Here is a 25,565-nt window from a genome sequence, read left to right on the forward strand (position 1 = left end):
TCAGAGAAAAGTCAAGGTAAGACGTCCATATTCTTTCCTTTACAGTATGTTCTTATTATTATGGTATTTTTCATGAACATTTTATATATATATATGTGTGTGTGTGTGTGTGTTTACTAAAATAATATTTGAAGGTGTAGGCTGTTAGTTAGTTAATTTCAGTTGATTGTTCAAAGATGTCTTACTGACATCCACTAACTGTATTGTTTAATTTTAGTTGAAGATGCCTCCCAAAAAGCAAGACACGGGGAACATCAGGTCCTATTGCAAGATAGTTGTAAGTAAAAGCTCAGCTACAATTCTCTGTCATCAATACTTAACAAAATCTGTGTTATGAGCCGCAATGTTTGGTAAACTAAGTCCATTCTCCAACATCAACAAGGACTTTTATTTACTCACTCTGGTTTCCTGCAGGACGGACATCTTCATAATTTCACTGTGAAATTCAGTCCCACCGACCGCAAGGAATACACTATTACCTGTGATCAACCTGGTACAGTGCTGGAGGCGATTAAATCAAGTAAAAAATATGAGGAGCTGAAGTTTAAAGATGAAAACATTGTGATTCAGTTGGGTAAAGAGCATAGGGCAGTTACTGTTGCAACACATTTCCCTTGTTCTTGTATCAGTAAAGGTACATCTCTCATCTTATCACACAAAAAGAAAAAGGTTGAAGCAGCCCAAAACCAACATTACAAACCAGTGCATTCAAGAGACAAGTATTCTGTCTTCTACATTGATACAGTTGGAGGACTAAACACCAAATCAAAGAAGCTTTTCATAAGCAATGCTGTCAAACAGTTAAAGTACCTGTGTGTCTATGGGGAGAAGGGGACGACTGTGGAAGAGGCTCTGCAAAGAGACGGTCGCTTCATTGATAATCTCAGCAACTTCACTCTGTCTGATAATGAGAATCCAGACCGTGTCACTGAATGCACTCAAATAGTTGACAAGCTAGATGGAAAAAGTTTCAAGTTGTGTCTTCCACGAAACAAGAGATCAAACATAAATCTGCAGGCAACCCCGATCTCATCAGATAACTCGCACCAGAGGCGTGAGCGTGACACGACGGCAGTCGTAGATGTAGAGCAGCTGAGAGGAACCAGCGTCATCGCAGCAGTGGAAAACAAAGAGAAAAACATTGAGGAAATTTGTGAAGAACTGCGTGAGCAGCTCCCAGGTCTGAAAGAACTGATGCAGGGGAGATTCCCTGATAATAGAAATATCCAGCACTCATTCAGTGACGTTCACAGAGTCAGAAAACCTCAAATAACTTGTATCACCTTTGTGCGACGTTGCGGTGTCCTCCAAGTGAGGCTTTACTCATCTATCTACTTGTTGTTGTCTTTACATTCTCCATCTGTGCGGCATGTTAGGACCAGAATTAAGTATGACAAGGCGACCTTGTTGCACCAAGGAGAACTTGGCGACAAGGGATTCTTCAACCCTGTTGAGCTCAATAGCTTCCCGGAGCTACATCATCATGGTGGAGTTACACCGAGACCGGCTGCAGCCTGGGGCTTCTCCGTCCAGCGGAGACCCCGGCGCCTGGTTCACAGAGGAAGGCTAACCCTCCCGGTGATACTTTTTTCTAACGTACAGTCTCTAGTAAACAAGATGGACGAGCTCTTCTGCCGAATAGCTACACAAAGGTATATTCGGGACTGTTCTGTGTTGTGCTTCTGTGAAACTTGGCTCGGAGAGACGACGCCTGACGAGGCCATAACACCGGGGGGCTACAAAGCCTTTAGAGCCGACCGCAAAGCCGCGGACTGTGGCAAAACCCGCGGGGGAGGAAACGTGATCTTCGTCAAACAGTCCTGGTGTACTGACACACAGGTAATATCCCAGTCCTGCTCTGAGGATGTGGAATATATTACACTAAGGTGTAGGCCATTCTTTCTGCCAAGAAGGCTGCAGAGCATCATTTTGAGTGTTGTGTATGTGCCCCCCGGCGCCAACGAGGAAAACGCACTCAGGGAATTGCACGTTATGATCAGTGGACATGAGAATACGTACCCGGATGCCGCTGTCGTAGTTCTGGGGGATTTCAATCATTGTAATCTCAAGAAAACGATGCCTAAACTCCACCAGTTTGTGAATTTCCCTACAAGAGGTAACAACACTTTAGACCACTGCTACAGTAACATAAAGAAAGCATATACTGCCGTCCCCAAACCCTGTTTTGGCAGGTCCGACCACCTGGCAATCCTGTTACAGCCCATTTACAGCCCGAGGCTAAGAGTCAACCCAGTCTCTGTATGACGGTGAAGATGTGGAATGAAGTGCTTGCAGACCTGCATGGTTGGCTGGAGGCAACTGGCAGGAACATCTTTAAAGAGGCCACTGAAAACATCCGTGAGTACACAGAGTCTGTTAGTAGCTACGTTGAATCTAAGTCCCCTCCCGGACTATTTGTGTCTTTCCCAACCAAAAGCGTTGGTTTAATGCAGATGTTCGTATGAAGGTCAGGATACGATGTTCAGCTTTCAAGTCTGAGGACATCGTGGAGCACATCCACCAAAGCTGCAACAAGGGCATACTCCCAAAAAACTTGCCGCTACCTAGACGCGAACACACGGAGTATGTGGCAGGAAATCCAATCCATCACAATGACTGGTGGGACCGAGGCCAGAGACACCCATCTTCCATACAACCTCAACAGATGAACAGGAAATAGTCCCCAAGGGCATTCAAGTCCCAAAGAAACCAAACATACACAGGCTGAATGACTTCAGGCCAGCGGCACTTACCCCAGTTGCTATGAAGTGCCTAGAAAAGCTGGTTCTTCAATCCATGACCTCTGTTGTTCCAGACTTCCTGGACCCCCGACAGGCTGCCTCACAGGTCGCTGGATGATGCCCTGTCCCTGGCACTCTACTCCACACTTGCTCAGGCTCTTGCTCAGGCTCTTTTTGGGGATTACAGCTCTGCCTTCAATGCGATCCAGCCCATGAAGCGGACTGTGGAGCTGGCAAACCTCAGGTGGCCAACATCCACCTGCAACTGGATTTCTTGGGGACTTCCTTGACGGACCAGAGGTGGTGAGAATGGGAGAACTCACAGTCAGCACGGAAACTCCTCAGGGCTGTGCCCCAGTCCTAGGGCAGCACAATTAATCAAATTGTAATCGCGATCACGCTTTTGGCTGCCACGATTAAATGAGCATGATCATTGGCAATATTGACGTTTAAAATGCTGCTCTGCTACATATCAAATCAAGCGCTTCCTCAACTGACAGTCAGCCAACCACCACGGGAGAACGAGATGGGAGGTGTCATGATGCGCACCCTGCAGCGCCAGCCTCAAAAAAGTTCTGTCTGCACTGCAGTCAACTCCGGTATTAGAAGAAGAGTAGAGAGACAGAACAGAGAGCAGACGGTGATCGTAGGGCGTCGTGGGAAAGGTAAAGCAAATGTCAGGAGCAGAAGGCGAGGAGCTAGTCCGTCGAAAAGGAGCATCATCTGTTGTCTGGAAGTTTTTTGGATTTAGGGCAAGTGATGTGAAGCAAGAATAAATCATCTGCACAGAGTGCGCTAGAGTTGTGTCTGCGCCACATGGCAACACAACTAACTTGTTAAATCACCTCAAAAATCACCACAAACCACAGCACAACGAATGCATCACAGCTAAAGCTAACGCTACCGCTACCTCGGTGAATCTCCGTCCATGTGCAACGTTAACCCAGAAAACTATAACAGCGACCCTGCACAGCGTGACAGCGTATCCATCCACCTCCCAGAGACACACTGATATAACGGATGCAATCACATTTCATTTGGCCAAAGATATGTGTCCAATAAATACTGTGAGCAATGAAGGCTTCAGGAAAATGGTCAAGACAATTCACTACATCGATGGTAATTTTCCAATGAAGAGTCGATGCTTGCAGACGTCATTTTTCCCACAAGACCACACAGGAGAGTCAATCGCCCAGGGACTGAGGGAAGCGATGGCCTCTTGGAGCTTGCAGGAGGAGAGACTTGTCTGCATAACAACAGACAACAGATCTACCATCGTCAAGGCAGCTTCTCTGAATAAATGGACTAGGCTCCAGTGCTTTGGCTACAGGCTCCATCCAGCAATAGGTGAGTAAGATCAATAATAAAAAATAAAACATCTTAAAAGAACATGTGAAAATACAACATTAAAAAGGAAGAGTGGATATAAGGTTTTATTCTGTGTTTTAATTTTACATATGAATCTCATGTTCTTTTTTTATTTAGAGAATGCAATGAGAGATCCTCGGATTGAGAACTGCTGGACATGGCCTCTGCTGTTGATCCACGGTTTGAGCTGAGATACGTTAGTGTAGGCAGGGTTGGTCCAATCAAAACCAGACTTACTTCTGAGATGGCTGCGCATGGTTAGTTAGTATTGTAATTACATACAGAATTTATTATAAATTAATGAAATGGATTAAAATGTGCTGTAATCTACTTTCTTGATATGGATGTTAAATATGTTTCATTAGATTACATTTGGCATTCATGTCTTATTTACCATACTCTTTTCAAGGAGATGAGCCCAACTGATCCCCACGCTGAGGCTGTGGAGGATGGACCCAACACTTCTTCTTCTTCTTCTTCTTCTTCTTCTTCTTCTTCTTCTTCTTCTTCTTCTTCTTCTTCTTCTTCTTCTTCTTCATGGTTCCAAGTCTCTTGGCATCAAAGCGGCCATTTTATGAGAATTTCCATTAAACAAGCTCATGTAACTCCACTGGATTTGCTTCAATCTGCCCCAAACTTGCCATGATTGATGACGGTCACAGCCTGAGGATGTTGATGAACCTATTTTCAGTCATAGCACCACCTACTGGCAACAGACAGTCAGTGTTATGTGACAAACAGCATCTGATTTACATGACATTTACATAATGTTGTATTCACGTGTTGTAGAGCAACGTAAAGCATGTTGACGCATGTCTTCAAGACCGCTGTGCGAACCGCACCAAGATCCTCTCCCCATCAGGAACAACCATCTGTATTATCTGAGCTACACTCTTACATACAGTGTGCCAACCTTGACAGTGAGGAGGAACGGCTGGACTGGTGGAGGGAACACCAGAGGCTCTACCCATGACTCTCAAAGCTGGCAAAAAAGTACTTGTGCATTCCGGCCACAAGTTCCCCCTCAGAGAGGGTCTTTAGCACTGGGGGAAATGTAGTGACCTGCCTTCGCTCACCTCTCAAGCCAGAACATGTCCACAGGCTGGTGTTTCTTGCCATAAACCTGTAACACCTTGTTATTGCTTTTTCTGCATAGGCCTGAATTGTTTTCATTTGGTTGCATTCTGTGATGGCATATTTATTTTTAGTTAGCCCTTTATTTATTATTATATTATTGTCCTGTTACAGTGCCCTGCAGAATTATTGGCACCCTTAGTAAATATGAGCAAAACAGGCTGTACAAAAAAATTATTTGCTGTTTATCCTCTTGGTCTTTCACTAAAGAAAATTGACAAAAATCGTACCTTTTCATTGAAGCTTTGAAAAGTATATATTTTTTAATTTATTTTGTTTCACTATATCTGAGGCCCTTGTGGCTGGCAGTCATCCTACTCAGAGCCCACACCCCCACACGAACCGACCGTCGCAAGTTCTATTATGTGAGTAGTTTTTCCCCTTTTATTTGTAATTTATTTTAGAATGGTTCACTTAATCTTGGCGTAATCTTTTGAATGATGTGTCAGTCATAACATTATTTATACTATTTTATTTGCCTCCCCACCGCCCCCAAGAAAGTCCCGTAACCCACCTAATTCCCCTCTCCAACGCTGCATCTGAGCTGCCGCGCCTTAAAAAACGCACTTTCAAATGCGGCCCGCAGCGCTTCAACTTTTATTTATTTTTATCTGCATCAGTGGGGGCCAACCTTCCCCGTATTTGATTGCTAATTTTCCTTTTTTATTAAATTTTTTTATTTGCAGTCAAAGCAGAAACAAGACGTCCATGCTTTTTTCTTTACATGCCAGTACTTTTCCAAAAGGTGTGGCCCTGATGTAACCAAGACCGGTCAGCTGAGGGCGAGGGAGGTGGGACTAAACCCGGCCAGATATAAGGAGCAAACCGGAACTTATGCCTCTGTTCAGCTTCGGGTTGCTTCCCTCTGAGTCAGCTGAGGTCAAGGTAAGACTTCCAGATTCTTTTCTTCCAGTATGTTTTTTATTATTATGGTATTTCTCATGAAGACATTAGATACACAACAACACATTATCTCAGCTAGAAACATCAGCATTTAACATTGAGCAGAAACGGTGGGAAAAGGGGATCCAGCAGATTAGAAATTAGAAGAACAATTACACTTTCTTTCAGTTTTCTGTTTGTGTAAAAACGTGTGTTTGTCACTTCCTGGTTTATCGCACAGAGCCAACACCCTAATCCATGATTACACAGAGAAGCAGCATTTCCCTCTGAATCTTTGTTCTGGTAATGGAAATAATTCTATGTCTCGGGAGAGTTCAAAGGTTTCAATCAAATACTACAAACAAACAAACAGAGTTTCTCTGGTCAAAACAAAATGTTGAAGAATGTGATGGGAAAATATGTACATGCTGTATGTTTAATATACATTTGCTGTTAAAATGAGGTTTTAATACTAATGTATGTTCAGATTAATAATTAACGTACAAGTAGACTGATAAACATGGGTTCTCTCTCTCTATCTCTCTCTCTCTCTCTCTCTCTCTCTCTCTTCCTCTACTTCTTCTCATTTCCCGCCCAGTCTCTCTCTCTCTCTCTCTCTCTCTCTCTCTCTCTCTCTTCCTCTACTTCTTCTCATTTCCCGCCCAGTCTCTCTCTCTCTCTCTCTCTCTCTCTCTCTCTCTCTCTCTCTCTCTTCCTCTACTTCTTCTCATTTCCCGCCCAGTCTCTCTCTCTCTCTCTCTCTCTCTCTCTCTCTCTCTCTCTCTCTTCCTCTACTTCTTCTCATTTCCCGCCTAGTCTCTCTCTCTGTCTCTCTCTCTCTCTCTCTCTCTCTCTCTCTCTTCCTCTACTTCTTCTCATTTCCCGCCCAGTCTCTCTCTCTCTCTCTCTCTCTCTCTCTCTCTCTCTCTCTTCCTCTACTTCTTCTCATTTCCCGCCCAGTCTCTCTCTCTCTCTCTCTCTCTCTCTCTCTCTCTCTCTCTCTTCCTCTACTTCTTCTCATTTCCCGCCCACTCTCTCTCTCTCTCTCTCTCTCTCTCTCTCTCTCTCTCTCTTCCTCTACTTCTTCTCATTTCCCGCCTAGTCTCTCTCTCTCTCTCTCTCTCTCTCTCTCTCTCTCTCTCTCTCTCTCTCTCTCTTCCTCTACTTCTTCTCATTTCCCGCCCAGTCTCTCTCTCTCTATCTCTCTCTCTCTCTCTCTCTCTCTTCCTCTACTTCTTCTCATTTCCCGCCCAGTCTCTCTCTCTCTCTCTCTCTCTCTCTCTCTCTCTCTCTCTCTACTTCTTCTCATTTCCCGCCCAGTCTCTCTCTCTCTCTCTCTCTCTCTCTCTCTCTCTCTTCCTCTACTTCTTCTCATTTCCCGCCCAGTCTCTCTCTCTCTCTCTCTCTCTCTCTCTCTCTCTCTCTCTCTCTCTTCCTCTACTTCTTCTCATTTCCCGCCCAGTCTCTCTCTCTCTCTCTCTCTCTCTCTCTCTCTCTCTCTCTTCCTCTACTTCTTCTCATTTCCCGCCCAGTCTCTCTCTCTCTCTCTCTCTCTCTCTCTCTCTCTCTCTCTCTCTCTTCCTCTACTTCTTCTCATTTCCCGCCCAGTCTCTCTCTCTCTCTCTCTCTCTCTCTTCCTCTACTTCTTCTCATTTCCCGCCCACTCTCTCTCTCTCTCTCTCTCTCTCTCTCTCTCTTCCTCTACTTCTTCTCATTTCCCGCCCAGTCTCTCTCTCTCTCTCTCTCTCTCTCTCTCTCTCTCTCCCTGAGCACACATGTTGCAGAGAGTTACGTCGGTGTTCGATAGTTTGATGTGGTGAATACAGTGTTTTCCTTCGCCCTCGGTGCTCTAGTCTAAAACTCCGGCGTCGTGAGGACGCTCAGTGTAAACGTAGCAAAAGATATGCTTGTTTTAAAATGGAGACGTAGTAGTGTGGACAGGGCCTATTTTATTTAAATCATTGTTGTGGGTTTTTGGCATGGCCGTTATAAATTGCCTGAATAGCGCCCCCTACACATTTTCAAAAGTGCAGCCCCAGCACTACATTACCCCTAAATATATGAAATGTGTTATGCACGTGTAACACAAACACTTTTAGCAAGTCTCTTGGCACCATGCTCTAAACCGTACCGGCTGTCGGCCATTTTGATTTTTGTGTGATTTTTCATTTATTTTTGTACATTTCTAGGTACTACACTTTAACAAACTCCTCCTAGGGAATTCATCAGATCCACTTCAAATTTCGTCAGTACAATGTAAAGACCTTAGTGATGAAAAGTTATCAAAAGTTTGACGTTTGAAGAAACGGCACAGCCGTGGCGTGGCGGCCATTTTCTGAGAATTTCCATTAAACAAGCTCATGTAACTCCACTGGATTTGCTTCAATCTGCCCCAAACTGGCCATGCTTGATAAAGGTCACGGCCTGAGGATGTTGATGAGCCTATTTCCACTCTGTCACAGCGCCACCTACTGGCAACAGACAGCCAGTGTTATGTGACAAACAGCATCTGATCTACATGACATTTACATGATGTTGTATTCACGTGTTATAGAGCAACGTAAAGCATGTTGATGTATGTTGTCTAATTGTCTGTCCTGCACATCACACCACCACTGACATGACAAACTAAATGTTACTGAGCCATGTCATACATTTACTATTGGCTACTTGCATAAAGTAGGCCTAACCTAAACCTAAATTACTCTACCACAAAAGATTCATCACTTGATATGACTGAGTTTCATGCCACGGAAATTTGTCAGGTAATGACAAAGTAATCAAGTAAATGTTCTCGATGGATATCTTTTACGTAATTGTGCAGACCTTCGGATAAGCTAACAGCGCCTGTTGCTAAGTGGTTAGCATGCCGGTCTTTCAATCAGAGGGTTGGTGATTTGTGCTACGGCTCTGCTAGTCCATGTTGTTGTGTCCTTGAGCAAGACACTTAACCACTAATTGCTCCCCGTTGCTGTGTCTACGGTGTAGAGAGCAAACATGTAAGTTGCTTTGGATAAAAGCGTCAGCTAAATGAAATGTAGTGTAATATAGTACATATCTCTTCAAGTCTCTGTTTACATCTTGAATCTCTGCCAATCCTGTTAAACCTGTATACACATCATAGCTGGACTATATTTATTTATATATATATATATATATATATATATATATATATATATATATATATATATGTGTATGTGTGTGTGTGTGTGTGTGTGTGTGTGTGTGTGTGTGTGTGTGTGTGTGTACTCTTTTTATATTTCCGGTGTAGGATGTTAGTTACAACTAACGGTATTATTGTAATTTTAGGTGAAGATGCCTCACAAAAAGCAAAGAAAGTCCAACCCCAACTCCAACCCCAACCCCATCAGCTCCTATTTCACGAAAAAAGTAAGTAAAAGCTAATTTACAATTCTCTGTAGTCAATATGTTGTGCTGCCGCAATGTTTGGTAAACAAAGACTCTTCTTTATGGATGTAACTGTGGTTCAGTAGGAGAGCAGGGTCGTCCTTCAATCAGAGGATCGGTGGTTTGATCAGGTGGAATCTTGCATGGTAGCCCCTGCCATCAGTGTGTGAATGGAAGAACGATGACGAGTAATGTTAAAGTTTTTGAGTTTGACCACCACTGTGACACAGCCAGGTGAAGCTACAGGATCTCAGCCAGGTGAAGCTACAGGATCTCAGCCAGGTGAAGCTACAGGATCTCAGCCAGGTGAAGCTACAGGATCTCAGCCAGGTGAAGCTACAGGATCTCAGCCAGGTGAAGCTACAGGATCTCGGCCAGGTGAAGCTACAGGATCTCGGGTGAGTTCTGCAGGTTCATGAGTTGACTGAAAAATAAATACATTTGGAAGTTTTTGAGATGGTTTAAGAAGAAATTAATGTTTGATTATTGTTGTGGCCGATCCTTCAAGATGTAATTAGTCGGCCTACTCCCTCTAAGTCCGGCTGCATCGTCTGCACTATTCCGTTCGGGCTCTCAACTAACTTTTTACCCATCCTCCCCAAATGTCTCAAAATACAACCTAAGCTGCCCCGAAATTAAATGCATTTCTCTTTATTTAAAAGCAGTTATATTATTGGTTTGTCATTGACAATTTGCATGTTTTGTTTAGATTTTGATGTTAACAATACAGCTGAGTTAAATTAAAGCATTATGTGTAAAAAGTTGCTGTTAGGCTTTCCATAGTCACCACTTAGGTACTAGGTTACACTGTCACCAACTGTTTATCTTTGGAACAGCCTGAAACCGTTCGTAGGACTTTGATTCACGTCACACATCTTTACACGCATGTGCATGAGTGTGAGATACAAACAGAAACGCCACAGGGTAACATTTTAGGTCAAATCTTTGTAACAGTGGATCTAAATCCCCTTTTCATCCTGCAGACTGTTAGCCACAGCCCAATGAGAGTGAAGGAGGAGAATGATGATGACTCCATGGTGAGTAGACTGGGATGCACTGTGTGCACAAAAAGTCTGCATTTTTATTTCATCAATAAGGACATATGTAACTTGTATTTTCTCACTCTGGTTTCCTGCAGGATGGACATTTACAACATAATTTTACAGTGAACTTCCTTCCTACCGACCGCGAGGAATACTCTATTACCTGTGATCAACCTCGCACAGTGCTGAAGGTGATACAATCAAGTAAAACTTATGAGGAGGTGAAGTTTAAAGATAAAAACATTGTGATTCAGTTGGCTAAAAAGGATAGGGCAGTTACTGTTGCAACACATTTCCCTTGTTCTTGTATCAGTGAAGGTGAATCTCTCTTCATAAGATGTGAATCTGAAAAGGTTGAGGTGGCCCAAGACCAAGATTACAAAACGGTGCATTCAAGAGACAAGTATTCTGTCTTCTACATTGATACAGTTGGAGGACTAAACGCCAAAACAAAGAAGCTTTTCAGAAGCAATGCCGTCAAACAGTTCAAGTACCTGTGTGTCTATGGGGAGAAGGGGACGACTGTGGAAGAGGCTCTGCAAAGAGACGGTCGCTTCATTGATAATCTTAGCAACTTCACTCTGTCCGATAATGAGAATCGACACCGTGTCACTAAATGCACTCAAAAAGTTGACAACCTAGATGGAAAAAGGTTCAAGTTGCGTCTTCTAAAAGGCAACATCCCTGGTGCATCAAATTCACACCAGAGGCGTGAGCGTGACACGAATACAGAGCAGAATACGGCGTTTAGTACATCTAAGACTGACGTTGATACAACAGCTGTCTTAAATCTACTAAAGCAGAGAGGAACCAGTGTCAGAACAGCATTGGCAAACAAAGACACACATGTCAACAATGAAGAGATTTACCAAATACTGTGTGAGCAGTTCCCAGATCTGAAAGAACTTATGGAGAGGAGATTCCCAGGTGATTCTTACCAGAAAGCACTTGACCTGAGGAAGGAAGACTTTGGAAAGATCCAGCACTCATTCAGTGAAGTGCACAGAGTCAGGGAGCTGATTAAACTCGGAGAATCAGTTTGCAAAGTGGTTGTTGGGAATGTTAAGGGAACAGGTTTTGTTCTGTTCGATAACTTCATCCTGACTAACGCGCACATATTGGAAGGTTGTGTAGAAGGAGGAAAGCTGAAGGAGGATGTACAGGTGTATGCTTTCTTTAACTATGAAGCTCCTGAGCCGCACACACAGTGTCACTACTTTCTCGTTAATAGAAGGTTGATTAACTACAGTGAGTGTGAGCTTGACTATGCCATACTTGAGCTCAATCCTGAGGGTTGTAAATTAAACCCCAAAACACAAACAAAGCAGATCAAGGTGCCACCAGGGCTCCTGACGAGATTTGGTCCAATGCCGTTGAATGCTGAAGCTTGTCTTATTGGTCACCCGGCAGGAGGCCTAAAAAAAATGGATCCAACATGTATCATTAAGAAAGAGAAGCGGGAGGAGGCTGTCACCAGTAACTTACATGACTACAAGGATTGGCTGTTTACTCTCCACTCAATCAATCATACAATCCAAAATGACCCACGTGCAGATGTTTTGGTGACTTACAACACTTTCATGTACCACGGTGCTTCTGGCTCTCCAGTGTTTGATGCCAATGGTCGAGTTTTTGGTTTACACAGTGGTGGCTTTTTCTACGGGTATCCAAAATCAGATGAGAGTGTTATAGAGTTTGCCCATCCTCTGCTTAATATATTTAAAGACTTTGTGAGAAAGCTGAGGGAAACCAGAGATGAGAAGCTGTTGAAGAGAGTTGAGGAGGAAGCAAAGGGAAACCCAGACCTAAAGAAAGTACTCAATGCACCTTCCACCAACGACCCAACAGACAATAGAGACCCAACAGACACCGACGAGCCAATGATGACTGAATAAGTAATCAGGGTCCTCCATCAAACTGTCATAACACACCAGTCCAGTGGATCATATTACTAGTTGACATTTTTATGATTCCTAATTTGTGCTTCTTCTTTTGTACTGACTTTTCATTTATGCTGGAAATGTATCTACTACAACTACAATGTTTTTATTATCATGAGTGCTATTAACTGTACACTCATGATTACGAATCAGTTTAACACGACTCTTTGGGACGTCGGAATGGTGAATGTTTTTAAAAAACACCCAGGAGATCGCTGTTCATTTCCTTTTGTTGCCTAAACAGAACCAAGTAGTTGTGTTGTGTTTTGTTCGTCATTTTAAACAAAAACATGGTGATTTTCACAAAATCTAACAAAGTACTGTTTTTGTGTTTTGTTTATTTCAAATCACAACGTTAATCACGTGTTTAAAACTGGCAGGGTTAATGCTTTTGGGTGTATTTTTGTGTATATTTTTATTGTTTGCATACTTGTACCCATCTGCTTTGAAATTGTGGTTTAGCAGCCATTTTGTTTCATCCTTTCATCCATATTTCATGTTTTGCTCACTACTTTGGCCTCGGTCTCTCCATCTGTTGTATTTTGTTTGCATCATATTAAAACTTTTAGTTCTCCTCAAAACCTGTTTTCTGTCTTTTTCTCCATTCTGTCAGGGTCATGTTATAGTTCCCCCTTTATTCACTCCTCAGTCTAAACAGGGGGTTTGAAGAATGAACTTGTATTCATGGCTGCAATGACTACAGAGCAGCGTTATGGTGTCTTTGGTGCAGCTAAAATAAAACTTTAAAGGTTACAGTCACACTACTTTTCCGTGTTACAGTTGCTCGGCCCTGAAAGAGGCCGTGATGTTACGGTAGAGTTATTTCATCACAAGATAAAAAGGGTAAGAGATAAATAGTTTGCAACACCTGTTAAGAAGTAAAACTCAAGCTAACGAGGAAAATGTTTTGCTAAAAAGTACAGAGATAAATATTGAAAAATCAATAACTACTAATTCCTTACTTACTTGGGAATATATATCCCCTGTTTGCACAAAGCGAATGCCCCTCTGCGTAGGACACATGTGACCGTCAGGGGACAAGCACGTCATTCTTACTTCCCCTAGACATGCAGCAGTGGCCCCGGGCTTACAGTGACCTCTTGACCTTAAGACTGCTTTATAAAGCATGTACACATGGAGTGACATCGTAGTGCAGATTATATCAGTCACATACATCAACCATGGATTATATTGTAGCGATAACACACTATATAAGTACTTTACCACCAGGTTAAAACACCTTAGTTCTAGAAAGCTTTTATTATAAGAAATAAAACATACATATAAAAGATAGATAATGCAGAGAAAAGTGTATATATGAACCTTGCTTTGTGGAGTGTGTGTGTGTGTGTGCTGTTTGCAGAGTGCAAAGTTGTAAAAACACACCACCAACAGACTGCAAGTGAGGCAGAAAGTAGAGAACACACTCAGGAATGTGAGGTGCAATAAAGAGGGGGATGCAGAATGAAACTGGACACGAAAGGACCGTCTGAGGAGGAGCGGGAAGAGGAGGACTTTCTATCTGGACAAAACTAGAGGTTTTCTGAGGATCGAGGGCTTTTCTTGCAGACTATCGATCAGGATTAGACAGCGGTAGTCTGGACGATGGGATGCATTTGAGGGCCTGTCCCGCGGAATATTCTTTGTCGTACTTCAAAGCGTTATTCAATCTGCAATTGTGTTTGCTATACTTTTTACTTTTTTTTAAACTTTTTTTTACTTTTCTAAAAAATGGACATTTAGAGAGGATGCGCTCAGGAATGTGCCTGTGAAGGTGTTGCTTGAAGTCCTGAGGACTGTGTTTATGCGGACGGGGGTTGGGTTGACCAACAGCTCACAGGACGAGGTCTTGTCCAATCGATGGACTGGAAGAGGTGCGAACCAGAGGAGGGGGGGCTGACTTTAAACTTGCAAGGCTGAGGTATGGTCGGTCTGCTGCCCGCTGAGGGGCACTGGATCTCTGTCCCATGGGATACCTTTTGTATATTCTGTGTAGTTATTAGTGTGATTCATTTTGAGGTTATGTTTGCTGTACTTTTTTATTAAATCTGTTTCATTATACCTTACTGAATCAGGAATTCTCTTGGCGTCCACCCAAAGATGTTTTAACATAACGCGCCTCAGAGACCTCAGGCCTTAGTCTGGGATACATTCACATGAAACTGCAGGCCTTCCATCACAACACCAAATGAAAGTTCTTTGTAGCTTCAAACAAACACTTGTAAGGAAACAGTGGTTTCATTACTGAGGTCTTCAGAGGTCTTGACTGTTTGTTTTATTTCAGCCCACTTCGGCCGAAAGTATTAAAACAGAACCTATTACGCTCTTTTTCAGGTGCATATCTGTTTCTTAATCTACGGTTACAACATGTTTACCTGTGTTAATGCTCAAACAACGCCTTGCAGCACCTCTTCTTACCCTTAATCATAAGGAACCTAACCTCTTCCAGGTATACCAAGCTTTGGCCTTGGTGCCTCGGCAGGGGGAGGAGGACGTCTGGAAAAGAGGGAGACGAGATCATTTACATACAGACTCTGTGGAACCTTTTCTCGTGGTTAGACCTTCCAACCATCTGTGGGGAAAGAGTCTGCCCTGATTGGTCAACCACGTATCACATGTGTTGTAAATGACCCGCCCCTTTCCTTTACAGGGGCGGGGTTTAGTTTGGGCGGATTTTAAAGTCAGGAGGAAACAGCAGAAGAGACCTGAGTCACCGCTGCAACCAGGACTGGAGGAGCAGGACCTATCACAGGGTGAGTCATGAGAGAGAGAGGGGGGAGGGGACGAGAGAGCGGGAGAGAGAGAGAAAGAGAGAGCGAGGGAAAGGGGGGGAGAGAAGGAGAGAGAAGGGGAGAGAGAGAGAGAGGGGAGAGAGAGGTGGGAGAGGGAGAGAGAGAGGGGGGGGAGAGAGAGCGAGAGAGAGGTGGGAGAGGGAGAGGGAGAGAGAGAGAGGGGGGAGGGGACGAGAGAGCGGGAGAGAGAGGGGGGGAGAGAGAGAGAGGTGGGAGAGAGAGAGGTGGGAGAGAGAGAGAGGTGGGAGAGAGAGAGAGGTGGGAGAGAGAGAGAGAGAGGGGGGGGAGAGAGAGAGGTGGGAGAGGGAGAGGGAGAGAGAGAGAGGTGGGAGAGAGAGAGAGAGGGGGGGAGAGAGAGAGGTGGGAGAGGGAGAGGGAGAGAGAGAGAGGGGGGAGGGGACGAGAGAGCGGGAGAGAGAGGGGGGGAGAGAGAGAGAGGTGGGAGAGAGAGAGGTGGGAGAGAGAGAGAGGTGGGAGAGAGAGAGAGAGGGGGGGGAGAGAGAGAGGTGGGAGAGAGAGAGGTGGGAGAGAGAGAGAGGTGGGAGAGAGAGAGGTGGGAGAGGGAGAGAGAGAGAGGGGGGGAGAGAGAGAGAGGGGGGAGAGAGAGAGAGGGGGGGGAGAGAGAGAGAGAGGTGGGAGAGAGAGAGGTGGGAGAGAGAGAGAGGTGGGAGAGAGAGAGGTGGGAGAGGGAGAGAGAGAGGGGGGGGAGAGAGAGCGAGAGAGAGGTGGGAGAGGGAGAGGGAGAGAGAGAGAGGGGGGAGGGGACGAGAGAGCGGGAGAGAGAGGGGGAGAGAGAGAGAGGTGGGAGAGAGAGAGAGGTGGGAGAGAGAGAGGTGGGAGAGAGAGAGAGGTGGGAGAGAGAGAGAGGTGGGAGAGAGAGAGGTGGGAGAGAGAGAGAGGTGGGAGAGAGAGAGGTGGGAGAGAGAGAGAGTTGGGAGAGGGAGAGAGAGAGAGGGGGGAGAGAGAGAGAGGTGAGAGAGAGAGAGGGGGGGGAGAGAGAGAGAGGTGGGAGAGAGAGAGGTGGGAGAGAGAGAGTTGGGAGAGGGAGAGTTGAGAGAGGGGGGGAGAGAGAGAGGTGGGAGAGAGAGGTGGGAGAGAGAGAGAGGTGGGAGAGAGAGAGGTGGGAGAGAGAGAGGTGGGAGAGAGAGAGGTGGGAGAGGGAGAGAGAGAGAGGGGGGGGAGAGAGAGGTGGGAGAGAGAGGTGAGAGAGAGAGAGGTGGGAGAGAGAGAGGTGGGAGAGGGAGAGAGAGAGAGGGGGGGAGAGAGAGAGAGGGGGGAGAGAGAGAGAGGGGGGGAGAGAGAGAGAGAGGTGGGAGAGAGAGAGGTGGGAGAGAGAGAGAGGTGGGAGAGAGAGAGGTGGGAGAGGGAGAGAGAGAGGGGGGGAGAGAGAGCGAGAGAGAGGTGGGAGAGGGAGAGGGAGAGAGAGAGAGGGGGGAGGGGACGAGAGAGCGGGAGAGAGAGGGGGAGAGAGAGAGAGGTGGGAGAGAGAGAGAGGTGGGAGAGAGAGAGGTGGGAGAGAGAGAGAGGTGGGAGAGAGAGAGGTGGGAGAGAGAGAGTTGGGAGAGGGAGAGAGAGAGAGGGGGGGAGAGAGAGAGGTGGGAGAGAGAGGTGGGAGAGAGAGAGAGGTGGGAGAGAGAGAGGTGGGAGAGAGAGAGGTGGGAGAGGGAGAGAGAGAGAGGGGGGGGAGAGAGAGGTGGGAGAGAGAGGTGGGAGAGAGAGAGGTGTGAGAGAGAGAGGGGGGGGGGGGGAGAGAGGTGGGAGAGAGAGAGGGGGGATTAAATACCTTTCTGAAAAACGTGAGAAGGCTGTAGTGAAGTTGAGTTTCCATTGAGAACCATGACAGGTGAGATGCATGTATGCTGTATTAGTTCTTATTGAACACTGGAGTGATAATCTGGCAGCTCGGTTTTGAACCAGTTGTAGTTTGTTTATGTCCTTCTGAGCAGCTACTGACCATATGGATGGACAGTATAGCAGATGACAAAAGACCACGGAGTGTAACACCTGCTGCCTTGATGGAAGTAAATCGTTATTGTGGGTTTTTGGATTGGCCGTTACAAATTGCCTGAATAGCGCCCCCTACACATTTTCATTTACATCATGTATGACATGTGTTATACAGGTGTAACACATCAAGGCTGTGGTCGAGTAGTCAAACAATGACCTAACGTTTAACCCTAACCACTTCTCCTTTTCTGTGGAAAACATCAAGGAAAGATGGGAAGGAGAATTCATGAGGAGTTAGGAAAAGACAACTGCGGAGTTTAGAGGATCCGACTACAAAAATATCATCTTAAAAACTTTGTCCGTGTATTCTTACAGTGTTGTGTCATGCAGACGATTTAAACAACCTGTTCATATATTACTTTATTAACATAAACAACCTGTTCATATATTACTTTATTAACATAAACAACCTGTTCATACTATTACTTTATTAACATAAACAACCTGTTCATATATTACTTTATTAACATAAACAACCTGTTCATATATTACTTTATTAACATAAACAACCTGTTCATATATTACTTTATTAACATAAACAACCTGTTCATATATTACTTTATTAACATAAACAACCTGTTCATATATTACTTTATTAACATAAACAACCTGTTCATATATTACTTTATTAACATAAACAACCTGTTCATATATTACTTTATTAACATAAACAACCTGTTCATATATTACTTTATTAACATAAACAACCTGTTCATATATTACTTTATTAACATAAACAACCTGTTCATATATTACTTTATTAACATAAACAACCTGTTCATATATTACTTTATTAACATAAACAACCTGTTCATATATTACTTTATTAACATAAACAACCTGTTCATATATTACTTTATTAACATAAACAACCTGTTCATATATTACTTTATTAACATAAACAACCTGTTCATACTATTACTTTATTAACATAAACAACCTGTTCATATATTACTTTATTAACATAAACAACCTGTTCATACTATTACTTTATTAACATAAACAACCTGTTCATATATTACTTTATTAACATAAACAACCTGTTCATACTATTACTTTATTAACATAAACAACCTGTTCATATATTACTTTATTAACATAAACAACCTGTTCATATATTACTTTATTAACATAAACAACCTGTTCATATATTACTTTATTAACATAAACAACCTGTTCATATATTACTTTATTAACATAAACAACCTGTTCATATATTACTTTATTAACATAAACAACCTGTTCATATATTACTTTATTAACATAAACAACCTGTTCATATATTACTTTATTAACATAAACAACCTGTTCATATATTACTTTATTAACATAAACAACCTGTTCATATATTACTTTAATAACGAGGTTGGAATAGAAATGAAAGAATAATATAAAAGTGATACCAAGTTTTTTTTCAGAGTACAAAGCTACTAAACTGTCTGTTCTGTTAAAAAAAATGCTGAATTAAATACGTTCTCACACTAACACTGTCTCATATCCCTTTATGTTATGGTTTATATGCAGATTATAATCTGATCATAATAACATGCAGATAACAGTTTATGAAACATCACACAACTCAGTTTAACCCAGAAGTGTTGACTTGATATGTTTTATTGTAATGTGACGAAATAGTTGATTCAAAAGATGATAATCAGAAACATGAGTCAGACTGAAGAGCTCGTCCAGTTTAACTCTTTCATCAAAGCTTCTGTAGCTGAAGTCACATAAAAGAATGAGAGCTGAAGCTGCAGTTCAACACCAGAGAGAATATCAATACTTTACAGCAGTTTGATCACTTTACAGCAGTTTGATCACTTTACAGCAGTTTGATCACTTTACAGCAGTTTTCAGCAACAGCAATGTTAAACCTGCTGGCAAACGACGGAAATCTGCATTTCTCAGTCATTATCGTTTGTTCTCGTGAACGGCCGAGACCTTAAATGTTGCCGCCGTAAGGAATTGTGGGTCGGCATTATATTCTTTCCTTTTGTGAATGCAGGTCTAGTGGTTCCTATGCTAAAGGAGCTAAATTAGGAAGCATGAAGCTCCTTTCCTTTGCGTTTGGACAATTTGACCGGAACTTATCATGGCGGCCACTTAGGTACTTCCGGGTCATTTCACTCAGTTAGGAAGGCTCCTCACCAAAAAGGAATATTCGACCTCAGCCTTTAAAAAAAGTCTCTTGGCACCATGCTCTAAACCGGACCGGAAGTCGGCCATTTCAATTGTTGTCTGATTTTATTTTTACACATTTCTAGGCGCTACACTTTAACAAACTCCTCCTAGGGAATTCATCAGATCCACTTCAATTCAGTCAGTACAATGTAAAGACCTGAGTGATGAAAAGTTATCAAAAGCTTGACGTTTGAAGGAACAGCACAGCCGTGGCGTGGCGGCCATTTTATGAGAATTTCCATTAAACAAGCTCATGTAACTCCACTGGATTTGCTTCAATCTGCCCCAAACTGGCCATGCTTGATAAAGGTCACGGCCTGAGGATGTTGATGAGCCTATTTCCACTCTGTCACAGCGCCACCTACTGGCAACAGAAAGTCAGTGTTATGTGACAAACTGCATCTGAGTTACATGATGTCTTCACAGGCATGTGCACAGACATTTTGGGGGGCAAGTGCTCAATCCCAAAAAAAGGGCACCCATCGCCAAAATTATTCATGAAATTAAAAATAATAATAAATAAATAAATGAATAAAAAACACAGTAGTATATTTTGAACTTATATATTTATTTTTGTTAACAAACTAACTCAAATTATCAAATGGAATAAATAAGTGAATAACAGGCAACTTTCCGTGTCCTCTCCTGACCAGGAACAACAGTAAAGGAACGTCGAGCCTCTGCTTCTCTGACGCACCTTAAATATCTCCTGAACTTCTCCTCAGACCTCAAAGCTTATTGTGTGAATTACACATCATTAGCTGTAGGCTGTGGAGCGGTCCAGGCTTTCTTCCTGCAGAGCGTTTGATGAAGAGCAGTGACTTCACATGCTGGGTGCTGATTTCCATGCAGAGGATGAATGTGAAGTTAATCGCATTTTTGTAATTTTTTTCTAGCTGTGAATTCTTGTGACATTTATAAACATAAATTCAACATATGCAAGAGTAGCGCTCGTGCTGGGATGTTCCATTGTCATGTCGTTAAAATGGCGCTGCGAGACATGAACGCGCACCGGGGGGCCCCTCCGTGAGTCTTTTTTAGGGCGCTGATTGGATGAATTATGTGTCAATCATTTATATCTTTAACCTTTTAAGCCCCAAGGCATTTTTTAAGATTAAGCTCGAAATAGCATGCCCAAACTAAAAAGGGTGTATCTCTGCAACCACAAGGGCTATTTGAATAATTTTGGTGTTATAATAAAGGCAACCCATGTGAGCTTTTGGTCAGATGTGTAAATATTAGTATATATGTTGCTGGCTAAGAGTAAATAAAGATTGAAACACAGAACAAATAGAAGTTCCAGGTCTGCCTATAGAAAAAGGCACTTTCAGGATGATTATCTCCTTGAAATGAGGCTTCACTAAGAAGAAGAAGAAGAAGAAGAAGAAGAAGAAGAAGAAGAAGAAGAAGAAGAAGAAGTCCTGAAGCTCTCCCAAATCATAGCACAATATGTGAACAGTCTCTCTGCACTGTTTTCACTTGAAAAAGTGAAGCAGAACAAAGTCAGATTGGGTAAAGTACAGAGAGAATTCAGGCGAGAATGCAAAATTAGCATTTCGGCACATTTGCGCATATTTTCGCGCATCTGTGACATTTGAATTTTTTCATGTAGCAAACCTTATATTTCACTTGTATATGACTTATGATGTTCAATAAACTTGTATTAGTGGGGATTTACTGAGGGAACTGTATTTTTTCTTATATTTGCTATTTTCTCAATTTTTTTCAAAATTTGCTGACAGAATTCTCTCTCTCTCTCTCTCTCTGGAAGAGGTTAGGTTACTTATGATTTGGCCAAGGGTAAGAAGAGGTGCTGCAAGGCGTTTTGGGAGCATTAACGCAGGTAAACATGTTGTAACCGTCGGTTAAGATACAAATATGCACCTGAAAAAGAGCGTAATAGGTTCTGTTTTAATACTTTCGGCCGAAGTGGGCTGAAAGAAAAAACAGTCAAGACCTCTGAAGAGGGGGAAGTAAGAATGACGCGCTTGTCCCCTGACGGTCACATGTGTCCTACGCAGAGGGGCATTCGCTTTGTGCAAACAGGGGATATATATTCCCAAGTAAGTAAGGAATTAGTAGTAATTGATTTTTCAATATTTATCTCTGTACTTTTTAGCAAAACATTTTCCTCGTTAGCTTGAGTTTTACTTCTTAACAGGTGTTGCAAACTATTTATCTCTTACCCTTTTTATCTTCTGATGAAATAACTCTACCGTAACATCACAGCCTCTTTCGGGGCCGAGCAAGTGTAACACGGAAAAGTAGTGTGACTGTAACCTTTAAAGTTTTATTTTAGCTGCACCAAAGACACCATAACGCTGCTCTGTAGTCATTGCAGCCATGAATACAAGTTCATTCTTCAAACCCCCTGTTTAGACTGAGGAGTGAATAAAGGGGGAACTATAACATGACCCTGACAGAATGGAGAAAAAGACAGAAAACAGGTTTTGAGGAGAACTACAAGTTTTAATACGATGCAAACAAAATAAAACGGAAGGAGAGACCGAGGCCCAAGATGGAGGAAAGGATGAAACAAAATGGCTGCTCAACTCTACGGCACTAAACAACAAGTTCAAAGCAGATGGCTATAATTATGTCAACAAGGAAAAGATACACAAAAATAGGCCCCAAAGCACTAACCCTGCCTCCTGCTAAATTATTACAACCCAGATTGTGGCCACAGCCACAAACAAAACACAACAAAACGACTTGGTTCTGTTTAGGCAACAAAAGGAAATGAACAGTGGTCTCCTGGGTTTGTTTTTTAAACATCCACCTCTCCAACGTCCTCCCCACACAAACTTCCACAGAGTCATGTTAAACTGATTCTTAATACATCAACAGCAATCAACAGCAATCCCAATCTACGTGCAGAGGCAGCAGATCCTGCAGAGACCCGGATGATCCGCTGGTCGAGAAGGTAGATCCGAGCAGATTTGTCCCAAAGGTGCACGTTCTCGTTCTCATCTCTCGTCCTTTCTCGTCTCTCGTTCTCTTCTCTCGTCCTTTCTCGTCTCTCGTTCTCTTCTCTCGTTCTCTTCTCTCGTCTCTCGTCTCTCGTTCTCATCTCTCGTCCTTTCTCGTCTCTCGTTCTCGTCTCTCGTCCTTTCTCGTCTCTCGTTCTCTTCTCTCGTTCTCTTCTCTCGTCTCTCGTCTCTCGTTCTCGTCTCTCGTCTCTCGTTCTCATCTCTCGTTCTCTTCTCTCGTTCTCGTTCTCGTTCTCGTCTCTCGTCTCTCGTTCTCGTCTCTCGTTCTCGTCTCTCGTTCTCGTCTCTCGTTCTCGTCTCTCGTCTCTCGTTCTCATCTCTCGTTCTCTTCTCTCGTTCTCGTCTCTCGTTCTCGTCTCTCGTTCTCGTCTCTCGTCCTTTCTCGTCTCTCGTTCTCTTCTCTCGTTCTCTTCTCTCGTCTCTCGTTCTCGTCTCTCGTCTCTCGTTCTCGTCTCTCGTCTCTCATCTCTCGTCTCTCGTTCTCGTCTCTCGTTCTCGTCTCTCGTTCTCGTCTCTCGTCTCTCGTTCTCGTCTCTCGTTCTCGTCTCTCGTTCTCGTCTCTCGTTCTCGTCTCTCGTTCTCGTCTCTCGTTCTCGTCTCTCGTCTCTCATCTCTCGTCTCTCGTTCTCGTCTCTCATCTCTCGTTCTCGTCTCTCGTTCTCGTCTCTCGTTCTCGTCTCTCGTTCTCGTCTCTCGTTCTCGTCTCTCGTCTCTCATCTCTCGTCTCTCGTTCTCGTCTCTCGTTCTCGTCTCTCGTCTCTCGTCTCTCGTTCTCTTCTCTCTTCTCTCGTCTCTCATTCTCTTCTCTCGTCTCTCGTCTCTCGTTCTCGTCTCTCGTTCTCGTCTCTCATTCTCGTCTCTCGTTCTCGTCTCTCGTCTCTCGTCTCTCGTCTCTCGTTCTCGTCTCTCGTCTCTCGTTCTCGTCTCTCGTCTCTCGTCTCTCGTTCTCGTCTCTCGTCTCTCGTCTCTCGTCTCTCGTTCTCGTCTCTCGTTCTCGTCTCTCGTCTCTCGTCTCTCGTCTCTCGTTCTCGTCTCTCGTTCTCGTCTCTCGTTCTCGTCTCTCGTCTCTCGTCCTTTCTCGTCTCTCGTTCTCTTCTCTCGTTCTCTTCTCTCGTCTCTCATCTCTCGTCTCTCGTCTCTCGTCTCTCGTTCTCGTCTCTCGTTCTCGTCTCTCGTCTCTCGTCTCTCGTCTCTCGTTCTCGTCTCTCGTTCTCGTCTCTCGTCTCTCGTCTCTCGTCTCTCGTTCTCGTCTCTCGTTCTCGTCTCTCGTTCTCGTCTCTCGTCTCTCGTCCTTTCTCGTCTCTCGTTCTCTTCTCTCGTTCTCTTCTCTCGTCTCTCGTTCTCGTCTCTCGTTCTCGTCTCTCGTCTCTCGTCTCTCGTTCTCTTCTCTCTTCTCTCGTCTCTCATTCTCTTCTCTCGTCTCTCGTCTCTCGTTCTCGTCTCTCGTTCTCGTCTCTCATTCTCGTCTCTCGTTCTCGTCTCTCGTCTCTCGTCTCTCGTTCTCGTCTCTCATTCTCGTCTCTCGTTCTCGTCTCTCGTCTCTCGTCTCTCGTTCTCGTCTCTCGTTCTCGTCTCTCGTCTCTCGTTCTCGTCTCTCGTCTCTCGTCTCTCGTTCTCGTCTCTCGTCTCTCGTCTCTCGTCTCTCGTTCTCGTCTCTCGTTCTCGTCTCTCGTCTCTCGTCTCTCGTCTCTCGTTCTCGTCTCTCGTTCTCGTCTCTCGTTCTCGTCTCTCGTCTCTCGTCCTTTCTCGTCTCTCGTTCTCTTCTCTCGTTCTCTTCTCTCGTCTCTCATCTCTCGTCTCTCGTTCTCGTCTCTCGTTCTCGTCTCTCGTTCTCGTCTCTCGTCTCTCGTTCTCGTCTCTCGTTCTCTTCTCTCGTCTCTCGTTCTCGTCTCTCGTTCTCGTCTCTCGTTCTCATCTCTCGTTCTCATCTCTCGTTCTCGTCTCTCGTCTCTCGTCCTTTCTCGTCTCTCGTTCTCTTCTCTCGTTCTCTTCTCTCGTCTCTCGTTCTCGTCTCTCGTTCTCGTCTCTCGTTCTCGTCTCTCGTTCTCGTCTCTCGTTCTCGTCTCTCGTCTCTCATCTCTCGTCTCTCGTTCTCGTCTCTCGTTCTCGTCTCTCGTTCTCGTCTCTCGTCTCTCGTTCTCGTCTCTCGTTCTCTTCTCTCTTCTCTCGTCTCTCATTCTCTTCTCTCGTCTCTCGTCTCTCGTTCTCGTCTCTCGTTCTCGTCTCTCGTTCTCGTCTCTCGTTCTCGTCTCTCGTTCTCGTCTCTCGTCTCTCGTCTCTCGTTCTCGTCTCTCGTTCTCGTCTCTCGTCTCTCGTTCTCGTCTCTCGTCTCTCGTCTCTCGTTCTCGTCTCTCGTCTCTCGTCTCTCGTCTCTCGTCTCTCGTCTCTCGTTCTCGTCTCTCGTTCTCGTCTCTCGTCTCTCGTCTCTCGTCTCTCGTTCTCGTCTCTCGTTCTCGTTCTCGTCTCTCGTTCTCGTCTCTCGTCTCTCGTCTCTCGTTCTCGTCTCTCGTCTCTCGTTCTCGTCTCTCGTTCTCGTCTCTCGTTCTCGTCTCTCATTCTCGGTCTCGTCTCTCGTTCTCTTCTCTCGTCTCTCGTTCTCGTCTCTCGTTCTCGTCTCTCGTTCTCGTCTCTCGTCTCTCGTCTCTCGTTCTCGTCTCTCGTTCTCGTCTCTCGTTCTCGTCTCTCGTCTCTCGTTCTCGTCTCTCGTCTCTCGTCTCTCGTTCTCGTCTCTCGTCTCTCGTCTCTCGTCTCTCGTTCTCGTCTCTCGTTCTCGTCTCTCGTCTCTCGTCTCTCGTCTCTCGTTCTCGTCTCTCGTTCTCGTCTCTCGTTCTCGTCTCTCGTCTCTCGTCCTTTCTCGTCTCTCATTCTCTTCTCTCGTTCTCTTCTCTCGTCTCTCATCTCTCGTCTCTCGTCTCTCGTCTCTCGTTCTCGTCTCTCGTTCTCGTCTCTCGTCTCTCGTCTCTCGTCTCTCGTTCTCGTCTCTCGTTCTCGTCTCTCGTCTCTCGTCTCTCGTCTCTCGTTCTCGTCTCTCGTTCTCGTCTCTCGTTCTCGTCTCTCGTCTCTCGTCCTTTCTCGTCTCTCG

General features: G+C 44.3%; 1 protein-coding gene across 1 annotated transcript; it reads left to right on the forward strand.

Annotated features, from left to right (window-relative positions):
* Window positions 1-223: 223 nt before the first annotated feature.
* On the forward strand, window positions 224-13,085 carry LOC306734515 (serine protease FAM111A-like; the record flags this gene model as incomplete). The annotated part of the gene is made up of 10 exons (XM_079215872.1): window positions 224-277; window positions 415-574; window positions 1,703-1,839; window positions 2,193-2,375; window positions 2,816-2,985; window positions 6,092-6,128; window positions 9,435-9,515; window positions 9,812-9,931; window positions 10,517-10,570; window positions 10,672-13,085. 10 exons carry the CDS (start codon window positions 224-226, stop codon window positions 12,469-12,471), a joined length of 2,796 nt encoding a protein of 931 aa, XP_079071998.1. The 3' UTR covers window positions 12,472-13,085.
* Window positions 13,086-25,565: the final 12,480 nt, after the last annotated feature.

Source organism: Taurulus bubalis (genome assembly GCF_910589615.1).
Source record: "Taurulus bubalis genome assembly, chromosome: 3".
Taxonomy (NCBI): Eukaryota; Metazoa; Chordata; class Actinopteri; order Perciformes; family Cottidae; genus Taurulus; species Taurulus bubalis.